The sequence below is a fragment of the Panulirus ornatus genome, chromosome 46, assembly GCF_036320965.1.
Source record: "Panulirus ornatus isolate Po-2019 chromosome 46, ASM3632096v1, whole genome shotgun sequence".
In the NCBI taxonomy this organism is placed as follows: domain Eukaryota; kingdom Metazoa; phylum Arthropoda; class Malacostraca; order Decapoda; family Palinuridae; genus Panulirus; species Panulirus ornatus.
In genome coordinates, this window is record NC_092269.1 from 28,048,610 (window position 1) to 28,071,430 (window position 22,821).

General features: G+C 46.5%; 1 protein-coding gene across 3 annotated transcripts in view; it reads right to left on the reverse strand.

The window, feature by feature from the left end:
- The window catches only part of LOC139763167 (probable sodium/potassium/calcium exchanger CG1090), a 362,327-nt gene that overhangs the window by 178,703 nt on the left and 160,803 nt on the right, over nucleotides 1-22,821 (reverse strand). For all 3 annotated transcript variants that reach the window (XM_071688878.1, XM_071688880.1, XM_071688877.1), the window contains exon 4: nucleotides 478-578. In XM_071688878.1, the coding sequence (XP_071544979.1) occupies nucleotides 478-578 (101 nt within the window). The remainder of the gene's footprint in view (nucleotides 1-477; nucleotides 579-22,821) is intronic.

Sequence of the window (22,821 nt, forward strand, 5' to 3'; positions counted from 1 at the left end):
ATATATATATATATATATATATATATAGTAAAGGGAGCGGGGGGCTGGGAATCCTCCCCTCTCGTTTTTTTTTTTTTTTTCCAAAAGAAGGAACAGAGAAGGGGGCCAAGTGAGGATATTCCCTCTAAGGCCCAGTCCTCTGTTCTTAACGGTACCTCGCTAACGCGGGAAATGGCGAATAGTATAAAAGAATATATATATAGTGAAGGTGAAATTACAGTTCAGTAGGAGTTCAGATGATTTAACATGTAATGTTTCTATAGATGCAGCACTACAATCTTTCGCGGAGACAATCCATCTCATCAGGTGCAAACAATTCATAAACTACTTTAAATCCCAACACCACAAAAATTCCGTCTCTCCTCTGCCATTCTCGACTACACACCGGTCAGGCCAGTGCGTAGTCGAGACGATTATCTTAATCCAATGGTAAGTGTGTGTGTGTGTGTGTGTGTGTGCGTGTGTGTGTGATGTTACCTTAGCGACGAAGACGGCGATGAGGGAGGTGGCCAGCTCCGGCGCCGACGACCCCGCTGCCATGAAGGTGGCTCCAGCCACGTCCTCCGTCAGCTGCAGCACTGTAGAGGAAAGAGGACACAGCGTTAACGCGGTCGTTCATTGTTACCAGTGTACGTTATAGTTAGTGAACGTTGCTAATAGCGTACATTACTGCTAGCGTATGTTGCTACCAGCCTACATTACTGCTAGCTTATGTTGCTACGAACGTACGTTACTGTTACCTTATGTTGCTATCAGCGTACGTTACTGCTAACTTATGTTTCTACCAGCGTACGTTACTGCTAACTTATGTTTCTACCAGCGTACGTTACTACTAACTTATGTTTCTACCAGCGTACGTTACTGCTAACTTATGTTTCTACCAGCGTACGTTACTACTAACTTATGTTTCTACCAGCGTACGTTACTGCTAACTTATGTTTCTACCAGCGTACGTTACTACTAACTTATGTTTCTACCAGCGTACGTTACTGCTAACTTATGTTTCTACCAGCGTACGTTACTACTAACTTATGTTTCTACCAGCGTACGTTACCGCTAACTTATGTTTCTACCAGCGTACGCTACTGTTAACGCACGTTGCTGTCACCTTTAGATACTGTGAGCGTGATCTGCTACCAGAGTACGTTTCTGCCAGCGTACCGCACTACCAGCGTACCATACTACCAGCATACGCTATAGCCAGGATACATTACTGCCAACGCACATTGTTACCAACATACGTTACAACCACCGAACGTTATCATCAGTGTACGTAACTGCCAGCATACGTCAGTCTATTTGCGTCAGCGTATGTTACTGGAAGCGTTCATTACTACCAGCCATTCTACGTCACATACATACTTTGCAACACTTGATATACCAATACCGTTAATTACGTTACAACCAAACCAGTGCGACACCTGAGTAAGGTACTACTGCTGTTTGAGTCTCCTGTTACGCCTCTAACACTATTGTGATAATTCCGCATGAGGAAAATACTCAACTTTCTCACTATGAAGGTACTGTACTTCCTCATTACCAACATTCTCAACTTTCGCACTTTGAAGATACTGTATTTCCTCATTACGAACATACTCAGCTTTCGCACTTGTATGATAATTCCTCATTAGGAAACATACTGGCAACATACTTCACTTTCGCACTTCTAAGATACTTCCTCAAAGGCAACATACCGAACGTTCGCACTCTCGCCGTACTTCGCTGTCAGCAACACACTCTTCTGTCGCACTTTCTTACGATGCTCCTCCCTCGGTACCACACTCGACTTGCGAACAATCGTTAGACTGTCGCACAGGCCCCAGTAGTTACTACAGTGACGTCACCTCGTCTCCAATAACCAATTAAACCCCCATTCCAGTAGGTCCCCATCCTCATCCTACCCCACGTCATCCACCCCCCCACTCAATCATAACTGAAACAATCACTCCCCCCCCCATCATCTACACAACCACCACAATGTTACCATCACCACCTCACCACCACAGCCATTTAACCTCTTACACCACAACGAACCCCTCCATTACCACCATCCCATTACCACTAGAGTGGCGTCCACCACCCATTCCCCCCCCCCCTCCCCCCTTCCCCAACCTTTGTCACATAACCAATCGTTTTACAATCCCTCTCCCATCTGTCATGATTGGAGATTTGGGTTATCTGTTACCCGCCCCTTCCCACGTGCTCCACTGACCTGCTGACCTAACACACCCCCATCACCTACACTGCCAGCAGTATCTCCACCATCACCTACACTGCCAACAGTATCTCCACCATCACCTACACTGCCACCAATATCTCCACCATCACCTACAGTGTCACCAATATCTCCACCATCACCAACACTGCCAGCAGTATCTCCACCATCACCTACACTGCCAACAGTATCTCCACCATCACCTACACTGCCAACAGTATCTCCACCATCACCTACACTGCCACCAATATCTCCACCATCACCTACAGTGTCACCAATATCTCCACCATCACCAACACTGCCAGCAGTATCTCCACCATCACCTACACTGCCAACAGTATCTCCACCATCAACTACACTGCCACCAATATCTCCACCATCACCTACAGTGTCACCAATATCTCCACCATCACCACACACACCACACCACAATAACTAAACCACAAAATCCAAGAACAACCAACTACATCATACAAAACAAATCACACCACCATAATACCCACATGAAAAACAGAACAACACAACATCACTCTCAACCATCACAATATAACAACAAAAAATAAGTTACAACATATAAATAAAAAAAAATAAAAATTACACCGCCCCCACATAAACAACCCCCCCCCACCCAACAACGCCCACATACAATACATACACCACACACACACACAACACACACACACCACACACAACACCCACACATACATCACCACAACCACACCCACACACTACCACCACACACCACACACCACACACACCACCACACACACACACCACACATCACACACTACCACCACCACACACAACCATACATCACACACACCACCACACATCACACACCAACATCACACACTACCAACACACACACACACCATACATCACACACTAACACCACACATCACACACCATACATCACACACTACCACCACACATCACACACCATACATCACACACTACCACCACATATCACACACCATACATCACACATTACCACCACACATCACACACCATACATCACACACTACCAACACACACCACACACCATACATCACACACTACCACCACACATCACACACCATATATCACACTACCTACCACCACATATCACGACACCATACATCACACACATACACACACACTACCACCACACACCACACACCACACATCACACACTACCACCACACATCACACACCATACATCACACACTACCACCACACATCACACACCATACATCACACACTACCACCACACATCACACACCATACATCACACACTACCACCACACACCACACACCATACATCACACACTACCACCACATACCACACACCATACATCACACACTACCACCACACATCACACACCATACATCACACACTACCACCACACATCACACACCATACATCACACACTACCACCACACATCACACACCATACATCACACACTACCACCACACACCACACACCACACATCACACACTACCACCACACATCACACACCATACATCACACACTACCACCACACACCACACACCATACATCACACACTACCACCACACACACACACCACACATCACACACTACCACCACACATCACACACCATACATCACACACTACCACCACACATCACACACCATACATCACACACTACCACCACACATCACACACCATACATCACACACTACCACCACACACACACACCATACATCACACACTACCACCACACATCACACACCATACATCACACACTACCACCACACATCACACACCATACATCACACACTACCACCACACACACACACCATACATCACACACTAGCACCACACACACACAAACATCAACACTACACACACATCACACCATACATCACAAACTACCACCACACATCACACACCATAAATCACACACTACCACCACACACCATACACCACACATCACACACTACCACCACACATCACACACCACACATCACACACTACCACCACACATAACACGCCATGCATCACACACTACCACCACACACCACACACATTACATCACACACTACCACCACACATCACACACCACACATCACACACCATACATCACACACTACCACCACACATCATACATCACACACTACCACCACACACCACACACCACACATCACACACTACCACCACACACCACACATCACACACTACCACCACACATCACACACCATACATCACACACTACCACCACACATCACACACCACACATCGCACACTACCACCACACATCACACACCATACATCACACACTACCACCACACACCACACATCACACACTACCACCAGACATCACACACCATACATCACACACTACCACCACACATCACACACCATACATCACACACTACCACCACACATCACACACCACACATCACACACTACCACCACACATCACACACCACACATCACACACTACCACCACACATCACACACCATACATCACACACTACCACCACACATCACACACCATACATCACACACTACCACCACACATCACACACCTACACATCACACACTACGACCACACATCACACACAATACATCACACACTACCTCCACACATCACACACCATACATCACACACTACCACCACACATCACACACCATACATCACACTACCACCACACATCACACACCACACATCACACACTACCACCACACATCACACACCATACATCAACACTACCACCAAACATCACACCATACATCACACACTACCACCACACACCACCACCACGTAGCACCACCGTGCACCACACTCTACCACCACAAACCACTCACCATCACCACATACCACTACCACACACCACACACACAACCCATGCTCCTCCACTGAGTTCAGTCAAAGTCCAGCACTGTCTTGCCCCAGGCCAGGTCCGCCAGGGGGCTCTCCACACTCGCCTGTGGAGCTCCAGCACCTCCCATCCACGCCCTCCACATATGACCCTCACCAGGTGTGTGTGTGTGTGTGTGTGTGTGTGTGTGTGTGTGTGTGTGTGTGTGTGTGTGTAAACAAATGGAAGGCAGCAAGTGGAAGGGAGGTCATGTTGGAGGCGGCCTCACCAACACTGAAATCAGAGGATGGGGAGGGGGAGGAGGGGGGGGGAGTGCTGACTTAAGGGGTCTACAAGCCATCTCCTCCACCAACACCATCACCAACACCATCACCAATGTATCGATCCATCCACACACACACACACACACACACACACACACACACACACACACACACACACACACGTGGAACGATCGTAATCTCAGGCTCGGCACCTCTTGTCAATAGCCATACTCTCTCTCTCTCTCCCTCTCTCTCTCTCTCTCTCTCTCTCTCTCTCTCTCTCTCTCTCTCTCTCTCTCTCTCTCTCTCCACTGTTCAGAGTGGATCTCAAGCCGCTCACTGCCTCTCTCGTCCCTGACCTAGGCAAGTGTGCCCTGTGTATGCCCTGGACAGACCGATGTGTGTGTGTGTGTGTGTGACCTGGTACCCAGAGACGTGAAGGCCCTGGTCACCGTTGGATCACTTTAAACAGAACGTCTGTGACCTGGCCCAGGACAAGAAGGGGACCTGGGAGGCTTATGGGGGGGGTGGGGGGTGGCCATCCCCCCCACCCCCCATGTACCACTCTTCCCAGGATGAACGAGAACAAAAGATCATTCAAACTGTTCTCTCACGACCGAGAGAGAGAGAGAGAGAGAGAGAGAGAGAGAGAGAGAGAGAGAGAGAGAGAGAGAGAGAGAGAGAGAGAGTCATCCATTACCAACAACTTTTTTCCCTGGCCAAATGACCCGGTTCGAAACCCGCGGGGGAGAAAAGGGGGGAGGGGAAAAAAAGGGGGGGGAATATTAAGCAAACCCAATCCTTCGACAAAATCCCAGACCCAAAACCCTGCTCATCCTGGATTACGTCACGACTTGTTTACTGAAGTGGGGGGGGCACTCGCCCCCCTCCCACCCTATGCTTCTTTTCTCCCCCCTCACTGCTCTCCCTGCTCTCCCTGCTCTCCCTGAAGCCTGTGTCTTCTCCCTCCAAGGCCACTTGTATCTGCAACACTGAATGGTCTGCTGCAGCTCTCTCTCTCTCTCTCTCTCTCTCTCTCTCTCTCTCTCTCTCTCTCTCTCTCTCTCTCTCTCTGTACCGTCGCCTTCTAGTTCCCTTCCTTGCCCACATTCCCAGCCACAGCCCTTCGTTCTCTTGAAATCCTGGCTGGCTGTTTACCAATGGCCTGTTCATCCACGTTTCCCTTAAACGAAAAAGGCGCCTCAGTCACTCGAGGTGTGACGTCACCTCCCTCCGACATGGTCCGGAGCGACCTCTCGACGATCCAGGTCACGTTGACCTGACCTGGACCTTTGACGGAAGCAACCAGTTCAGAAGAGAGGGTCTATGGGTCGGTCGGGGAGGAAGACGTCACACCTGTAGAGTCTCTGCGGACCCTATCATTGGTCGGGTGAGGGTGACGTCACAACTTTACAATCTCTGCTGACCCTGTCAATTGGTTCTGTCGGAGGTGTATATGACGTCACACACAGAGAATATAGGCCACTACAACGTAACAAAGAATGAAAAATGAACCATAACACAGAAGCATACAACATTACCCTTAAATAAAGATTTTCTTTACCGTCATTTATGATAATTTCGTACACGACATTTATCTCCCACTCCCAATAGTGTTGTAGATACAACAGCTGTAGTGTTGTAGATACAGAAGCATATCATATCATACTTCAGTTCCTTTATGGGTATAATGACGTCATGATCGCTTGTAGCGTGAGTGGAGAGGAGGCGATGTATCCAGAGATCATTCTGTTGTTTGTCCACCGTCAAGATTGTAGACAGGTTGACACAGATACAGTAGTCTTGTAGATACAGTAGTAGTAGTAGTGCTGTAGGTACAGTAGCTAGTGCTGGAGATACATTAGTAGTGTTATTGTAGATGCAGTAGCATTAGTGTTGTAGATACAGCAGCTGTAGTGTTGTAGATACACTAGCAGCAGTGTTGTAGATACATTAGTAATGTTGTAGATGCAGTGGTATTATAGATACAGTAGCAGTAATGTTGTAGATACAGTAGCAGTAGTGTTGGAGATACAGAAGCAATAGTGTTGTAGATACAACAGCTGTAGTGTTGTAGATACAGAAGCAATAGTGTTGTAGATACATTAGCAGTAATGTTGTAAATACAATAGTACTAGTGTTGGAGATAGAGTAGCAGTAGTGTTGTAGATATATCAGAACTAGTGTTGTAGATGCAGTGGCAGTAGTGTTGTAGATACAGTAGCAGTAGTGTTGTAGATACAATAGCAGTAGTGTTGTAGATACATTAGTAGTAGTGTTGTAGATACAATAGCAGTAGTGTTGTAGATACATTAGAGGTAGTGTTGTAGACACAGTGGTAGTAGTGTTGTAGATGCAGTAGTAGTAGTGTTGTAGATGCAGTAGTAGTGTTGCAGATACAATAGTAGTAGTTGCAAATACAGTAGTAGTAGTAGTAGTAGTAGTAGTAGTAGTAGTAGTAGTAGCAGTAGTGTTGCAGATACAGTAGTAGTAGTAGTAGTAACAGTATTGTAGATACAGTAGTAGTAGTATTGTAGATACAGTGGTAGTAGTATTGTAGATGCAGTAATAGTAGTGTCGTAGATGCAGTTGTAGTGCTATAGATACGGTAGTAGTAGTAGTAGTAGTAGTAGTGTTGCAGATACATTAGCAGATACATTAGTAGATACATTTGTAGATACAATAGTAGTAGTATCGTAGCTACAGTAGTAGTAGTATTGTAGACACAGTAGTAGTATTATTGTAGATACAGTAGTAGTATTGTAGATACAGTAATAGTATTATTGTAGATATAGTAGTAGTAGTATTGTAGATTTAGTTGCAGCAGTATTGTAGATAAAGTAGTATTAGTGCTGAAAATGCAGTAGTAGTATTGTAGATACAGTAGCAGTAGTGTTGTAGATGCAGTAGTAGTAGTGTTGCAGATACAGTAGTAGTACTGTAGATACAGTAGTACTAGTGTTGTAGATGTAGTAGTAGTAGTAGTGGTAGTAGTAGTAGTAGTAGTAGTAGTAGTAGTAGTAGTAGTAGTAGTATTGTAGATACTGTAGTAGTAGTGTTGCAGATACAGTAGTAGTAGTGTTGTAGATGCAGTAGTAGTAGTGTTGTAGATACAGTAGTAGTAGTAATAGTTTTGTAGATACAGTAGTAGTAGTGTTGTAGATGCAGTAGTAGTAGTAGTGTTGCAGATACAGTAGCAGTAGTAGTAGTAGTACTATAGATACAGTAGTAGTATCGTAGATACAGTAGTAGTAGTGTTGTAGATACAGTAGTAGTAGTGATGTAGATGCAGTAGTAGTAGTGTTGTAGATGCAATAGCAGTAGTATTGTAGATACAGTAGTAGTAGTGTTGTAGATGCAATAGTAGTAGTATTGTAGATGCAGTAGTAGTAGTGTTGTAGATGCAATAGTAGTAGTATTGTAGATGCAGTAGTAGTAGTGTTGTAGGTGCAATAGTAGTAGTATTGTAGATACAGTAGTAGTAGTAGTGTTGTAGATGCAATAGCAGTAGTATTGTAGATACAGTAGTAGTAGTGTTGTAGATGCAATAGCAGTAGTATTGTAGATACAGCAGTAGTAGTGTTGTAGATGCAATAGCAGTATTATTGTAGAAACAATAGTAGTGTTGTAGATGCAATAGCAGTAGTATTGTAGATACAGTAGTAGTAGTGTTGTAGATGCAATAGCAGTAGTACTGTAGATGCAGTAGTGGTATTGGTGTAGATATAGTAGTAGTAGTAGTAGTAGTAGTAGTAGTAGTAGTAGTAGTAGTAGTAGTAGCAGTAGTAGTAGTAGTAGTAGTAGTAGTAGTAGTAGTACTGTAGATATAGTAGTAGTAGTGTTGTAGATGCAATAGTAATATTGTAGATACAGTAGTAGTAGTGTTGTAGATGCAATAGCAGTAGTATTGTAGATTGAGTAGTAGTGTTGTAGATGCAATCGTAGTAGTATTGTAGATGCAGTAGTAGTAGTGTTGTAGATATAGTAGTAGTAGTACTGTAGATACAATAGTAGTAGTGTTTTAGATGCAGTAGTAGTATTGTAGATACAGTAGTAGTAGTGTTGCAGATACAGTAGTAGTAGTAGTAGTAGTAGTAGTAGTAGTAGTAATAGCAGTAGTAGTAGTAGTAGTGGTATTGTAGCTACAGTAGTAGTAGTATTGTAGATACTGTAGTAGTAGTGTTGTAGATGCAGTAGTAGTATTGTAGATACAGTGGTAGTGGTGTTGCATATGCAATATTAGTAGTATTGTAGATACAGTAATAGAAGTGTTGTAGATGCAATAGAGGTATAATTGTAGATGCAGTAGTAGTAGTAGTAGTATTGTGGATACAGTAGTAGTAGTGTTATAGATACAGTAGTAGTAGTATTGTAGATACAGTAGTAGTAGTGTTGTAGATGCAGTAGTAGTGTTGTAGATGCAATAGCAGTAGTATTGTAGATACAGTAGTAGTAGTGTTGATGCAATAGTAGTAGTATTGTAGATGCAGTAGTAGTAGTGTTGCAGATACAGTAGTAGAGTAGTATTGTAGATACAGTAGTAGTAGTAGTAGTAGTAGTAGTAGTAGTAGTAGTAGTAGTATTGTAGATACAGTAGTAGTAGTAGTATTGTAGATACAATAGTATTAGTAGTATTGTAGATACTGTAGTAGTATTGTAGATGCAGTAGTAGTAGTACTGTAGATACAGTAGTAGTAGTGTTGTAGATGCAATAGTAGTAGTGTTGTAGATACAGTAGTAGTAGGAGTGTTGTGGATGCAATAGTAGTATTGTTGTAGATACAGTAGTAATAGTGTTGTAGATGCAGTAGTAGCGTTGTATATACATAAGCGATGGTGTATTGATCCTTCTCCTCCTCGTGTGTTGATCATATGCTGGTACACCAGATGTTCCTGTGTATACCTCAAGAACGAGTCTCCACGACTCTTCGTCCCCATGCGAGTTCGAAATTCCCGTCTTTTTGTTATGGAAATCCGCCATTATTATACTGTACCATCTCTGAGAAGTGCATTTTCTACTGCTTAATGTCCCATCCTCATTGTTCCTTCGCTATCATTATTGTGTAAATTTTCCTATGATAACTCTTCCCATGATATGTTGTCTGGATGGTCCATCTTCCACTATTTCCTGAGACTCTCTCGTATCAAGAGCGATAATCCTGTTCTTCCTCCTCCTTTATCTTATATTGCCCTTCCTTGTACCAGGTATCCATGTGGACAGAGCAGGTAAGACTAGTTCATCTCCCCAGCAAGCTTTGCCTCCACAACTTCATCAACATCAGAGGCATTTTTCCCTGATACGGTCTTTGAATTCCGCCACCGTACCATCCGCATCTCTGTACATTATTTACCGTCTGACTCGGCCATCATTCCTGAGCTGTGTGGGGCACTGGCGGGGGGATGTTACGTGCTCCCGCCACACTTCATGTCTCTCGTAGTTTGCCTTCTATTGTTTATCTCTCTCTCCTCCTCTCTCTTCCCTTGGTCTAACACCTCTGGTGAAGACTTCCTTCCCTTAATAGCTCCTGATTGTATGACGGTAATGCGACTGGTGCCATTTTTTTTTTCTATCGTGCCTCCCATGCCCCATGGCCACCAATTTCCCAAACTGCACCTGGCATGTCTGCAGCCTTTTGGAATCTTTTGATCGGCATTGCTGACTTCTTCTCCCTCTCCTCTTAATCTGGAACATGGTCTACTTTATGTCCAGATATCATCAGTAATTTACGTCCATCAACCTCTTGATTAACTTATCTATGTTGTTTCATTGCCAACCAGTTTTTGTACTAGGTTCTTCGGCGTCGATTCGCGACCTTCTATATTTCTGGTTATCTGTAATATCTCCCTTTTTGTAATCAATCACTGTTCCTGTAGGCTCTGTAATTTTCTGAAATATGCCATCTAGCTCCGGACCACAGATATCCCTCACTGATGTCTCACGTGTTGCGTCTGTGTTCCCCTGTTTCAGCGTTCCCAGTTCTTTTCTCACTTTACCCCCATCAGCCACTGTGCTCTGCATCTGTTCAACGACCCCAGCAACTGCTCCTGCTACCCTCCCCCACCTCACTATTAATGATAGTCTCTGTATTCAGTGTTATGGCGCATCTCCCTTGGTTCATCGGCCTCTTGGACATCCAGTGAAGTACCCCTCTGGTCCTTATAGCTTTCCAATCATTGTCCCCTTCCTTCCTGTGGTTATATATCTCATGAATACCTTCAACTGGGCTGAATCTCTGTTCCTGCCCTGTGATTGCACGCTCAGAATTTTCTCCCCAAGTCTCTAACGTCCTGTCTCATCTGACGACATTTTCCTGTGCTTTGATTTGACTTCTCAATTTCTTTGCCGCCTCGTCCAACATGTCTTAACCTTTGATCCTATTTTGCCCGATAATGTGACTCCTCCTTTATTACTTCCCCTTGATACCTCCTGCCTGTGGAACTAGTCACTACTGACTCCACGGGGCACCTTCCCCTGCCTGAGGGGATTTCCGATATATACATCAAATCCGAGAAAAATAAAGTTTTTCCCCGAGCTTGGCTGTGTGTGTGTGTGTGTGTGTGTGTGTGTGTGTGTGTGTGTGTGTGTGTGTGTGTGTGTGTGTGTGTGTGTGAGGGGAAGGACCCGAGGGTAAGGTCTGCTGGGTTCCAGGACCCGAAGGTGAAGCCTGTGGGGTCCTAAGACCCGAGGGTAAGGTCTGTGTGGGTCCCAGGACCCGAGGTTGGAGCTCAGTGCCCACGAACGTTATACATTACGTAATATCTATTAATGGATCACGAAAGTGGATTATATGTATCCTTCCCCTATCAAGCAGTACATTATAGAGGCACTTTCCCGATCAAACTGAGGATTATAGAGCAACTTCCTACACGTCCCCTGTCAAACATAGGATTATAGAGATACGTCTCCTGTCAAATGTAGGATCATAGGGACACGTCCCCTGTCAAACGGAGGATCATAGAGACAAGTCCCCTGTCAAACGGAGGATCATAGAGACACGTCCCCTGTCAAACGGAGGTTCATAGTGACACATCCCCTGTCACACGTAGGATCATAGTGACACGTCCCCTGTCAAACGGACCATTATAGAGACACTTCCCCTGTCAAACGGAGGATTATAGAGACACGTCCCCTGTCAAACGTAGGATCATAGAGACACGTCCCCTGTCAAACGTAAGATCATAGAGAAACGTCCCCTGCCAAACGGAGGATCATGGAGACACGTCCCCTGTCAAACGGAACATTGCAGAGACACGTCTCCTGTCAAATGGAGGATCATAGAGACACGTCCCCTGTCAAACGGAGGATTATAGAGACACGTCCCCTGTCAACCGGAGGATCATAGAGACACGTCCCCTGTCAGACGGAGGTTCATAGTGACACGTCCCTTGTCACACGTAGGATCATAGTGACACGTCCCCTGTCAAACGGACCATTATAGAGACACGTCCCCTGTCAAACGGAGGATCATAGAGACACGTCCCCTGTCAAACGTAGGATCATGGAGACACGTTCCCTGTCAAACGTAGGATCATAGAGACACGTCCCCTGTCAAACGTAGGATCATAGTGCCACGTCCCCTGTCAAACGTAAGATCATAGTGACACGTCCTCTGTCAAACGGAGGATCATAGAGACACGTCCCCTGTCAAACGGACCATTATAGAGACACGTCCCCTGTCAAACGGAGGATCATAGAGACACGTCCCCTGTCAAACGTAGGATCATGGAGATACGTCCCCTGTCAAACGTAGGATCATAGAGACACGTCCCCTGTCAAACGGACCATTATAGAGACACGTCCCCTGTCAAACGGAGGATCATAGAGACACGTCCCCTGTCAAACGGACCATTATAGAGACACGTCCCCTGTCAAACGGAGGATCATAGAGACACGTCCCCTGTCAAACGTAGGATCATAGAGACACGTCACCTGTCAAACGTAGGATCATGGAGACACGTCCCCTGTCAAACGTAGGATCATAGTGACACGTCCCCTGTCAAACGGAGGATCATGTAGACACGTCCCCTGTCAAACGTAGGATCATAGAGACACGTCCCCTGTCACACGTAGGATCATGGAGACACGTCCCCTGTCAAATGGACCATTATAGAGACACTTCCCCTGTCAAACGGAGGATTATAGAGACACGTCCCCTGTCAAACGTAGGATCATAGAGATACGTACCCTGTCAAACGTAGGATCATAGAGAAACGTCCCCTGTCAAACGGAGGATCATAGAGACACGTCCCCTCTCAAACGGAACATTGCAGAGACACGTCTCCTGTTAAACGGATGATCATAGAGACACGTCCCCTGTCAATCGGAGGATCATAGAGACACGTCCCCTGTCAAACGGAGGATCAAAGAGACACGTCCCCTGTCAAACGTAGGATCATGGAGACACGTTCCCTGTCAAACGTAGGATCATAGAGACACGTCCCCGGTCAAACGGAGGATCATAGTGACACGTCCCCTGTCAAACGGACCATTATAGAGACACGTCCCCTGTCAAACGGAGGACCATAGAAACACGTCACCTGTCAAACGTAGGATCATGGAGACACGTCCCCTGTCAAACGTAGGATCATAGAGACACGTCCCCTGTCAAACGGACCATTATAGAGACACGTCCCCTGTCAAACGGAGGATCATAGAGACACGTCCCCTGTCAAACGTAGGATCATAGAGACACGTCCCCTGTCAAACGGAGGATCATAGAGACAGGTCCCCTCTCAAACGTAGGATCATGGAGACACGTCCCCTGTCAAACGTAGGATCATAGAGACACGTCCCCTGTCAAACGGAGGATCAAAGAGACACGTCCCCTGTCAAACGTAGGTTCATAGTGACACGTCCCCTGTCACACGTAGGATCATAGTGACACGTCCCCTGTCAAACGGAGGATTATAGAGACACGTCCCCTGTCAAACGGAGGATCATAGAGACACGTCCCCTGTCAAACGTAGGATCATGGAGACACGTTCCCTGTCAAACGTAGGATCATAGAGACACGTCCCCTGTCAAACGTAGGATCATAGTGCCATGTCCCCTGTCAAACGTAGGATCATATTGACACGTCCTCTGTCAAACGGAGGATCATAGTGACACGTCCCCTGTCAAACGGACCATTATAGAGACACGTCCCCTGTCAAACGGAGGACCATAGAGACACGTCACCTGTCAAACGTAGGATCATGGAGACACGTCCCCTGTCAAACGTAGGATCATAGAGACACGTCCCCTGTCAAACGGACCATTATAGAGACACGTCCCCTGTCAAACGGAGGATCATAGAGACACGTCCCCTGTCAAACGTAGGATCATAGAGACACGTCCCCTGTCAAACGGAGGATCATAGAGACACGTCCCCTCTCAAACGTAGGATCATGGAGACACGTCCCCTGTCAAACGTAGGATCATAGAGACACGTCCCCTGTCAAACGTAGGATCATGGAGACACGTCCCCTGTCAAACGGAGGATCATAGTGACACGTCCCCTGTCAAACGGAGGATCATATAGACACGTCCCCTGTCAAACGTAGGATCATAGAGACACGTCCCCTGTCAAACGTAGGATCATGGAGACACGTCCCCTGTCTAACGTAGGATCATAGTGACACGTCCCCTATCAAACGGAGGATCATGGAGACACGTACCCTGTCAAACGTAGGATCATAGAGACACGTCCCCTGTCTAATGTAGGATCATAGTGACACGTCCCCTGTCAAACGTAGGATCATAGAGACACGTCCCCTGTCAAACGTAGGATCATGGAGAAACGTCCCTGTCAAACGTAGGATCATGGAGACACGTCCCCTGTCAAACGGAGGATCATGTAGACACGTCCCCTGTCAAACGTAGGATCATGGAGACACGTCCCCTGTCAAACGTAGGATCATGGAGACACGTCCCCTGTCAAACGTAGGATCATGGAGACACGTCCCCTGCCAAACGGAGGATCATGTAGACACGTCCCGTGTCAAACGTAGGATCATGGAGACACGTCCCCTGTCAAACGTAGGATCACAGAGACACGTCCCCTGTCAAACGGAGGATCATGGAGACACGTCCCCTGTCAAACGTAGGATCATGGAGACACGTCCCCTGTCAAACGTAGGATCATGGAGACACGTCTCCTGTCAAGCGTAGGATCATGGAGACAAGTCTCCTGTCAAACGTAGGATCATGGAGACACGTCTCCTGTCAAGCGTAGGATCATGGAGACACGTCCCCTGTCACACGGAGGATTACAGAGAGACAGGCGTTACGGGACGGGCCATTACGGGTACCTTGAGCAGTAGGGGAGGCCGGCTGGAGGGCTGGGGGAGAGAGGAGGGCAGCTTTAAAGGTCCCGACGTAGCCACCACCACCGCTCGCCCACACTGCTCTACCGTCACGCGCTCGCTCGCTCGCTCGCTCGCGTTACTAATGGTTATGACCTCGTTACCGATGGCTACGGCCCCGTTACATGACCTTCCCCCAGTGGCCGCGTTACTTTACGACCTGATGTAACCCTCGCAGTGGGACAGTAACGGCTTCCTTACCAGTAGTTAGGTTTCGTTATCAGAGGTCAGGAGATCACTGCCCATGCGTTACTTAAAGTTATGGCTTCGTTACCATTGGCTAAGGTTGTTACTAATGGTTATGGCTTCGTTAACAGTGGTTAAGGTTGTTACTAACGGTTTGGGCTTCGTTGAAAGTGGATAAGGTTGTTACTAATGGTTATGGCTACGTTACCAGTGTTTAAGGTTGTTACTAACGGTTTGGGCTTCGTTACCATTGGCTAAGGTTGTTACTAATGGTTATGGCTTCGTTACCAGTGGCTAAGGTTGTTACTAATGGTTATGGCTTCGTTACCAGTGGCTAAGGTTGTTACTAATGGTTTGGGCTTCGTTACCAGTGGCTAAGGTTGTGTTACTAACGGTTAGGGCTTTGTTACCAGTGGCTAAGGTTGCGTTACTAATGGTTAGGGCTTCGTTATCAGTGGCTAAGGTTGCGTTACTAATGGTTAGGGCTTCGTTAATATTGGCCAAGTTTGTGTTAATAATGGTTAGGGCTTCGTTATCAGTGGCTAAGGTTGCGTTACTAACGGTTAGGGCTTCGTTGATATTGGCTAAGGTTGTGGTTGTAATGGCTAGGGCTTCGTTACCAGTGGCTAAGGCTGTGTTACCAATGGTCAGGGCTCTGTTACTAGTGTTACTGTAACCACTGAAGCTTCACTATAACAAGTAAAGCTTCACCGTTGCTAATAGCTAGGGTGTGAAGCTTTAGCGTTTCTAATGGCTAGGGTGTGAAGTTTTACCGTTGCTAATGGCTAGGGAGTGAAGCTTTAGCGTTGCTAGTGGCTTGAGTGTGAAGCTTTGGCGTTGCTAGTGGCTAGAGCGTGAAGCTTTAGCGTTTCTAATGGGTTAGGCTCGTAAAAGTTCAGCTGTGTCATGGCTAGGTTGTGAAGCTTTAGCGTTGCTAGTGGCCAGAGTGTGAAGCTTTAGCGTTTCTAATGGGATAGGTTCGTAAAAGTTCAGCTGTGCCCATGGCTAGGGTGTGAAGCTTTAGCAATGCTAATGGTCAGAGCTTCCTCCCTTTAAGGAAGCTCCAGCGTTGCTAATCGTCATGGCTTCATCTGCTCTTGTTAAGCTTCAGATGATTAAAGCGTCACTGATTATTCCTAAGCTTTTCTGTTAATGCTTAAGCCTCTTTGCTTATGGTTAAGCTTTAGTAAGAATGGCTAAGTTTTGATACCAGCATCGATGCTTCGTATAATTATCATAAATCATTGATCTTATTGTTATCATTATTATTATTATTATTATTATTATTATTATTATTATTATTATTATTATTACTATTATCATTATCATTATTATTATTACTATTATATTATTATTATTATTATTATTATTATTATTATTATTATTATTATTATTATTATTATTATTATTTCTATTATTATTATTATCATTATTATTATTATTATTATTATTATTATTATTATTATTATTATCATTATCATTACTATTATCATTACTATTATTTTCTTTTCTTTCAAACTATTCGCCATTTCCCGTGTTAGCAAGGTAGCGTTAAGAACAGAGGACTAGGCCTCTGATGGAATATCCTCACCTGGCCCCCTTATCTGTTCCTTCTTTTGGAAAATCAAAAACAAGAGGGGAGGATTTCCAGCCCCCCGCTCCCTCCCTTTAGTCGCCTTCTACGACACGCAGGGAATACGTGGGAAGTATTCTTTCTCCTCTATCCTTAGGGATATATCATCATTACTATTATTACTATCATTATTATAATTATTATTATTATTATTATTATTATTATTATTATTATTATTATTATTATTATTATCAGTTATTATTATTATTATTATTATTATTATTATTATTATTATTATTATTATTATTATTATTATTATTATCATTATTATTATTATTATTATTATTATTATTATTATTATTATTATCATTATTATCATTATTACTATTACCATTATTATTATTATCATTATTATTATATCAACATATGTGTATTTGTTGTGGAAGGAAAGCTGCCAGATTAAGACAACTTGACCCTTTGATGAAGACGACTTGACCCCTTGATGAAGACAGCCTGACCCCTTGATGAAGACAACTTGACCCCTTGATGAAGACAACTTGACCTCTTGATGAAGACGACTTGACACCTTGATGAAGCCAACTTGACCCTTTGATGAAGACGACTTGACCCCTTGATGAAGACAACCTGACCCCTTGATGAAGACAACTTGACCTCTTGATGAAGACTACTTGAACCCTTGATGAGGACGACTTGACCCCTTGATGAAGACGACTTAACCCCTTGATGAAGACAACCTGACCTCTTGATGAAGACAACTTGACCCCTTGATGAAAACAACTTGATCCCTTGATGAAGACGACTTGACCCCTTGATGAAGACGACTTGACCTCTTGATGAAGACAACTTGACCCCTTGATGAAGACAACCTGACCCCTTGATGAAGACAACCTGACTCCTTGATGAAGACGACTTGACCCCTTGATGAAGACGACTTGACCTCTTGATGAAGACGACTTGACCCTAACCCCTTGATGAAGACGACTTGACCCCTTGATGAAGACGACTTGACCCCTTGATGAAGACGACTTGACCTCTTGATGAAGACAACTTGACCCCTTGATGAGGACAACTTGACCCCTTGATGAAGACAACTTGACCCCTTGATGAGGACGACTTGACCCCTTGATGAAGACAACCTGACCCCTTGATGAAGACGACTTGACCTCTTGATGAAGACAACTTGACCCCTTGATGAGGACAACTTGACCCCTTGATGAAGACAACTTGACCCCTTGATGAAGACGACTTGACCCCTTGATGAAGACGACTTGACCTCTTGATGAAGACAACTTGACCCCTTGATGAAGACAACCTGACCTCTTGATGAAGACGACTTGACCCCTTGATGAAGACAACTTGACCCCTTGATGAAGACAACCTGACCCCTTGATGAGGACGACTTGACCCCTTGATGAAGACAACTTGACCCCTTGATGAAGACGACTTGACCCCTTGATGAACACAACTTGACCCCTTGATGAAGACAACCTGACTCCTTGATGAAGACGACTTGACCTCTTGATGAAGACGACTTGACCCTAACCCCTTGATGAAGACGACTTACCCCTTGATGAAGGCGACTTGACCCCTTGATGAAGACGACTTACCCCTTGATGAAGACGACTTGACCCCTTGATGAAGACGACTTACCCCTTGATGAAGACGACTTGACCCCTTGATGAAGACAACCTGACCCCTTGATGAGGACGACTTGACCCCTTGATGAAGACGACTTAACCCCTTGATGAAGACGACTTAACCCCTTGATGAGGACGACTTGACCCCTTGATGAAGACGACTTAACCCCATGATGAAGACTACTTAACCCCTTGATGAGGACGACTTGACCCCTTGATGAAGACTACTTAACCCCTTGATGAGGACGACTTGACCCCTTGATGAGGACGACTTAACCCCTTGATGAAGACTACTTAACCCCTTGATGAGGACGACTTAACCCCTTGATGAGGACGACTTAACCCCTTGATGAGGACGACTTGACCCCTTGATGAGGACGACTTAACCCCTTGATGAGGACGACTTAACCCCTTGATGAGGACGACTTAACCCCTTGATGAGGACGACTTGACCCCTTGATGAGGACGACTTAACCCCTTGATGAGGACGACTTAACCCCTTGATGAGGACGACTTAACCCCTTGATGAGGACGACTTGACCCCTTGATGAGGACGACTTAACCCCTTGATGAGGACGACTTAACCCCTTGATGAGGACGACTTGACCCCTTGATGAAGACGACTTGACCCCTTGATGAGGACGACTTGACCCCTTGATGAAGACTACTTAACCCCTTGATGAGGACGACTTGACCCCTTGATGAGGACGACTTAACCCCTTGATGAGGACGACTTAACCCCTTGATGAGGACGACTTAACCCCTTGATGAGGACGACTTGACCCCTTGATGAAGACGACTTAACCCCATGATGAAGACTACTTAACCCCTTGATGAAGACGACTTAACCCCTTGATGAAGACGACTTAACCCCTTGATGAAGACGACTTAACCCCTTGATGAAGACGACTTAACCCCTTGATGAAGACGACTTAAACCCTTGAGTACGACGACTTAACCCTTTGATGAAGACGACTTAACCTCTTGAGTACGACGACTTAATTCCCTCATAACTGAAGTCATTATTGGATTAAGTCTTCGTACTTCAGAGGACAGTTTTTCTACTCAAAGTTGTCACCTCAAGCGTATATACGTCGTTGCACGCAAGGGTTTAAGTCGTCACACTCTTGGGTTTAAGTCGTTGCTCTCAAGGGTTTAAGACGTCGCTCTTAAGGGTTTAAGTCGTCGCACTCAAGGGTATAAGTCGTCGCTCTTAAGGGTTTAAGTCGTCGCACTCAAGGGTATAAGTCGTCGCTCTTAAGGGTTTAAGTCGTTGCACTCAAGGGTTTAAGTCGTCGCACTCAAGGGTCCAAGTCGTCGCACTTAAGGGTTTAAGTCGTTGCACTCAAGGGTTTAAGTTGTCGCACTCCAGGGCCTAAGTCGTCGCACTCAAGGGTTTAAGTGGTTGCACTCAAGGGTTTAAGTCGTTGCACTTAAGGGTTTAAGTCGTCACATTCAAAAGGTTTATATGTTGTATTCAACTGTTTTTCGTTAATCACTCAGACGAAATAAATTGATACATTATAATTAGTGTCATTAAGTAATTCTAAAATAAAAATTCCATATAACGCTATGTAAACATTTAAAAACGTGATTACATGAGAGGGAGCTCTAGTTCCTCCCCAGGCTGAGCCTGAGCACATGAGGGAGCTCTAGTTCCTCCCCAGGCTGGCTCTGAGCACATGAGGGAGCTCTAGTTCCTCCCCAGGCTGAGCCTGAGCACATGAGGGAGCTCTAGTTCCTCCCCAGGCTGGCTCTGAGCACATGAGGTAGCTCTAGTTCCTCCCCAGGCTGAGCCTGAGCACATGAGGGAGCTCTAGTTCCTCCCCAGGCTGGCTCTGAGCACATGAGGGAGCTCTAGTTCCTCCCCAGGCTGGGCCTGAGCACAAGAGGGAGCTCTAGTTCCTCCTCAGGCTGAGCTTGAGCACATGAGGGAGCTCTAGTTCCTCCCCAGGCTGGCTCTGAGCACATGAGGGAGCTCTAGTTCCTCCCCAGGCTGGGCCTGAGCACAAGAGGGAGCTCTAGTTCCTCCTCAGGCTGAGCTTGAGCACACGTTCATCCTGGATGAAAGGATAAATGCATGATGCTGTTCTTCCTAGGAAGAAATGATAACTTGGCTGGCCATCCCGTTCATCCCTGAACCGCTGCTATCACCTTGTTCATCCTGGGGAAAAACCGTTTGCCATCATCCCATCCTTCATGGGGAGAGAACGTTTGCCATAATCTTGTTCATCCTGGGGAGAGAACGTCTGCCATTATCTCGTTTCTCCTGGGAAAAGGATGACTTTGGCTATCGCCCTGTTCATCCTGGATTTTTGTAAGGATAAGGTTGGCTGTGATGTTGTTCGTCCTGGGCAGAGCACCCGGCGCCAGCCTCGTCCCTTGGCTCGAGTCCAAACGTCGTGGGGCCCGCGCGCGACCTGTCATGCCACAGTTGCCAACTCCCAACCCTGGCTTTCAAACCTCCTCCATTAATTCTTCAGTCAATCGTGACCATATATAAAGAACCTAAAGCTTTTAATGATGCCTGATCAGTACCTAACTGATCGGCATGGTCGACTATTTTGGCTTTTTAAACGAAAAAAAAACAGGAATACTGGTTTATTGTGAACTGAAGACTGAACTTGACAAACAGCTATTGAACGGCTTCAGCATGGTGTAGTGTGGCGGTCTGGTCTGGCTGCCGTGAAGGGTCTGTGGCTGCAGTGTGATGGCAACACTGGCCGGTCGTCAGAGAACCCCTTGAAAATTGACTGACGTTTGTGGTGGTTGTGTGGGCGTGGGTGGTGGGCGCTGGGTGTCTGCTGTGGTTGTGTGGGCGTGGGTGGTGGGCGCTGGGTGTCTGCTGTGGTTGTGTGGGCGTGGGTGGTGGGCGCTGGGTGTCTGCTGTGGTTGTGTGGGCGTGGGTGGTGGGCGCTGGGTGTCTGCTGTGGTTGTGTGGGCGTGGGTGGTGGGCGCTGGGTGTCTGCTGTGGTTGTGTGGGCGTGGGTGGTGGGCGCTGGGTGTCTGCTGTGGTTGTGTGGGCGTGGGTGGTGGGCGCTGGGTGTCTGCTGTGGTTGTGTGGGCGTGGGTGGTGGGCGCTGGGTGTCTGCTGTGGTTGTGTGGGCGTGGGTGGTGGGCGCTGGGTGTCTGCTGTGGTTGTGTGGGCGTGGGTGGTGGGCGCTGGGTGTCTGCTGTGGTTGTGTGGGGTGGGTGGTGGGCGCTGGGTGTCTGCTGTGGTTGTGTGGGCGTGGGTGGTGGGCGCTGGGTGTCTGCTGTGGTTGTGTGGGCGTGGGTGATGGGCGCTGGGTGTCTGCTGTGGTTGTGTGGGCGTGGGTGGTGGGCGCTGGGTGTCTGCTGTGGTTGTGTGGGCGTGGGTGGTGGGTGCTGGGTGTCTGCTGTGGTTGTGTGGGCGTGGGTGGTGGGCGCTGGGTGTATGATGTGGTTGTGCGGGCGTGGGTTGTGGGCGCTGGGTGTATGATGTGGTTGTGCGGGCGTGGGTTGTGGGCGCTGGGTGTCTGCTGTGGTTGTGTGGGCGTGGGTGGTGGGCGCTGGGTGTCTGCTGTGGTTGTGTGGGCGTGGGTGGTGGGCGCTGGGTGTATGATGTGGTTGTGCGGGCGTGGGTGGTGGGCGCTGGGTGTCTGCTGTTGTTGTGTGGGCGTGGGTGGTGGGCGCTGGGTGTCTGCTGTGGTTGTATGGGCGTGGGTTGTGGGCGCTGGGTGTCTGCTGTGGTTGTGTGGGCGTGGGTGGTGGGCGCTGGGTGTATGATGTGGTTG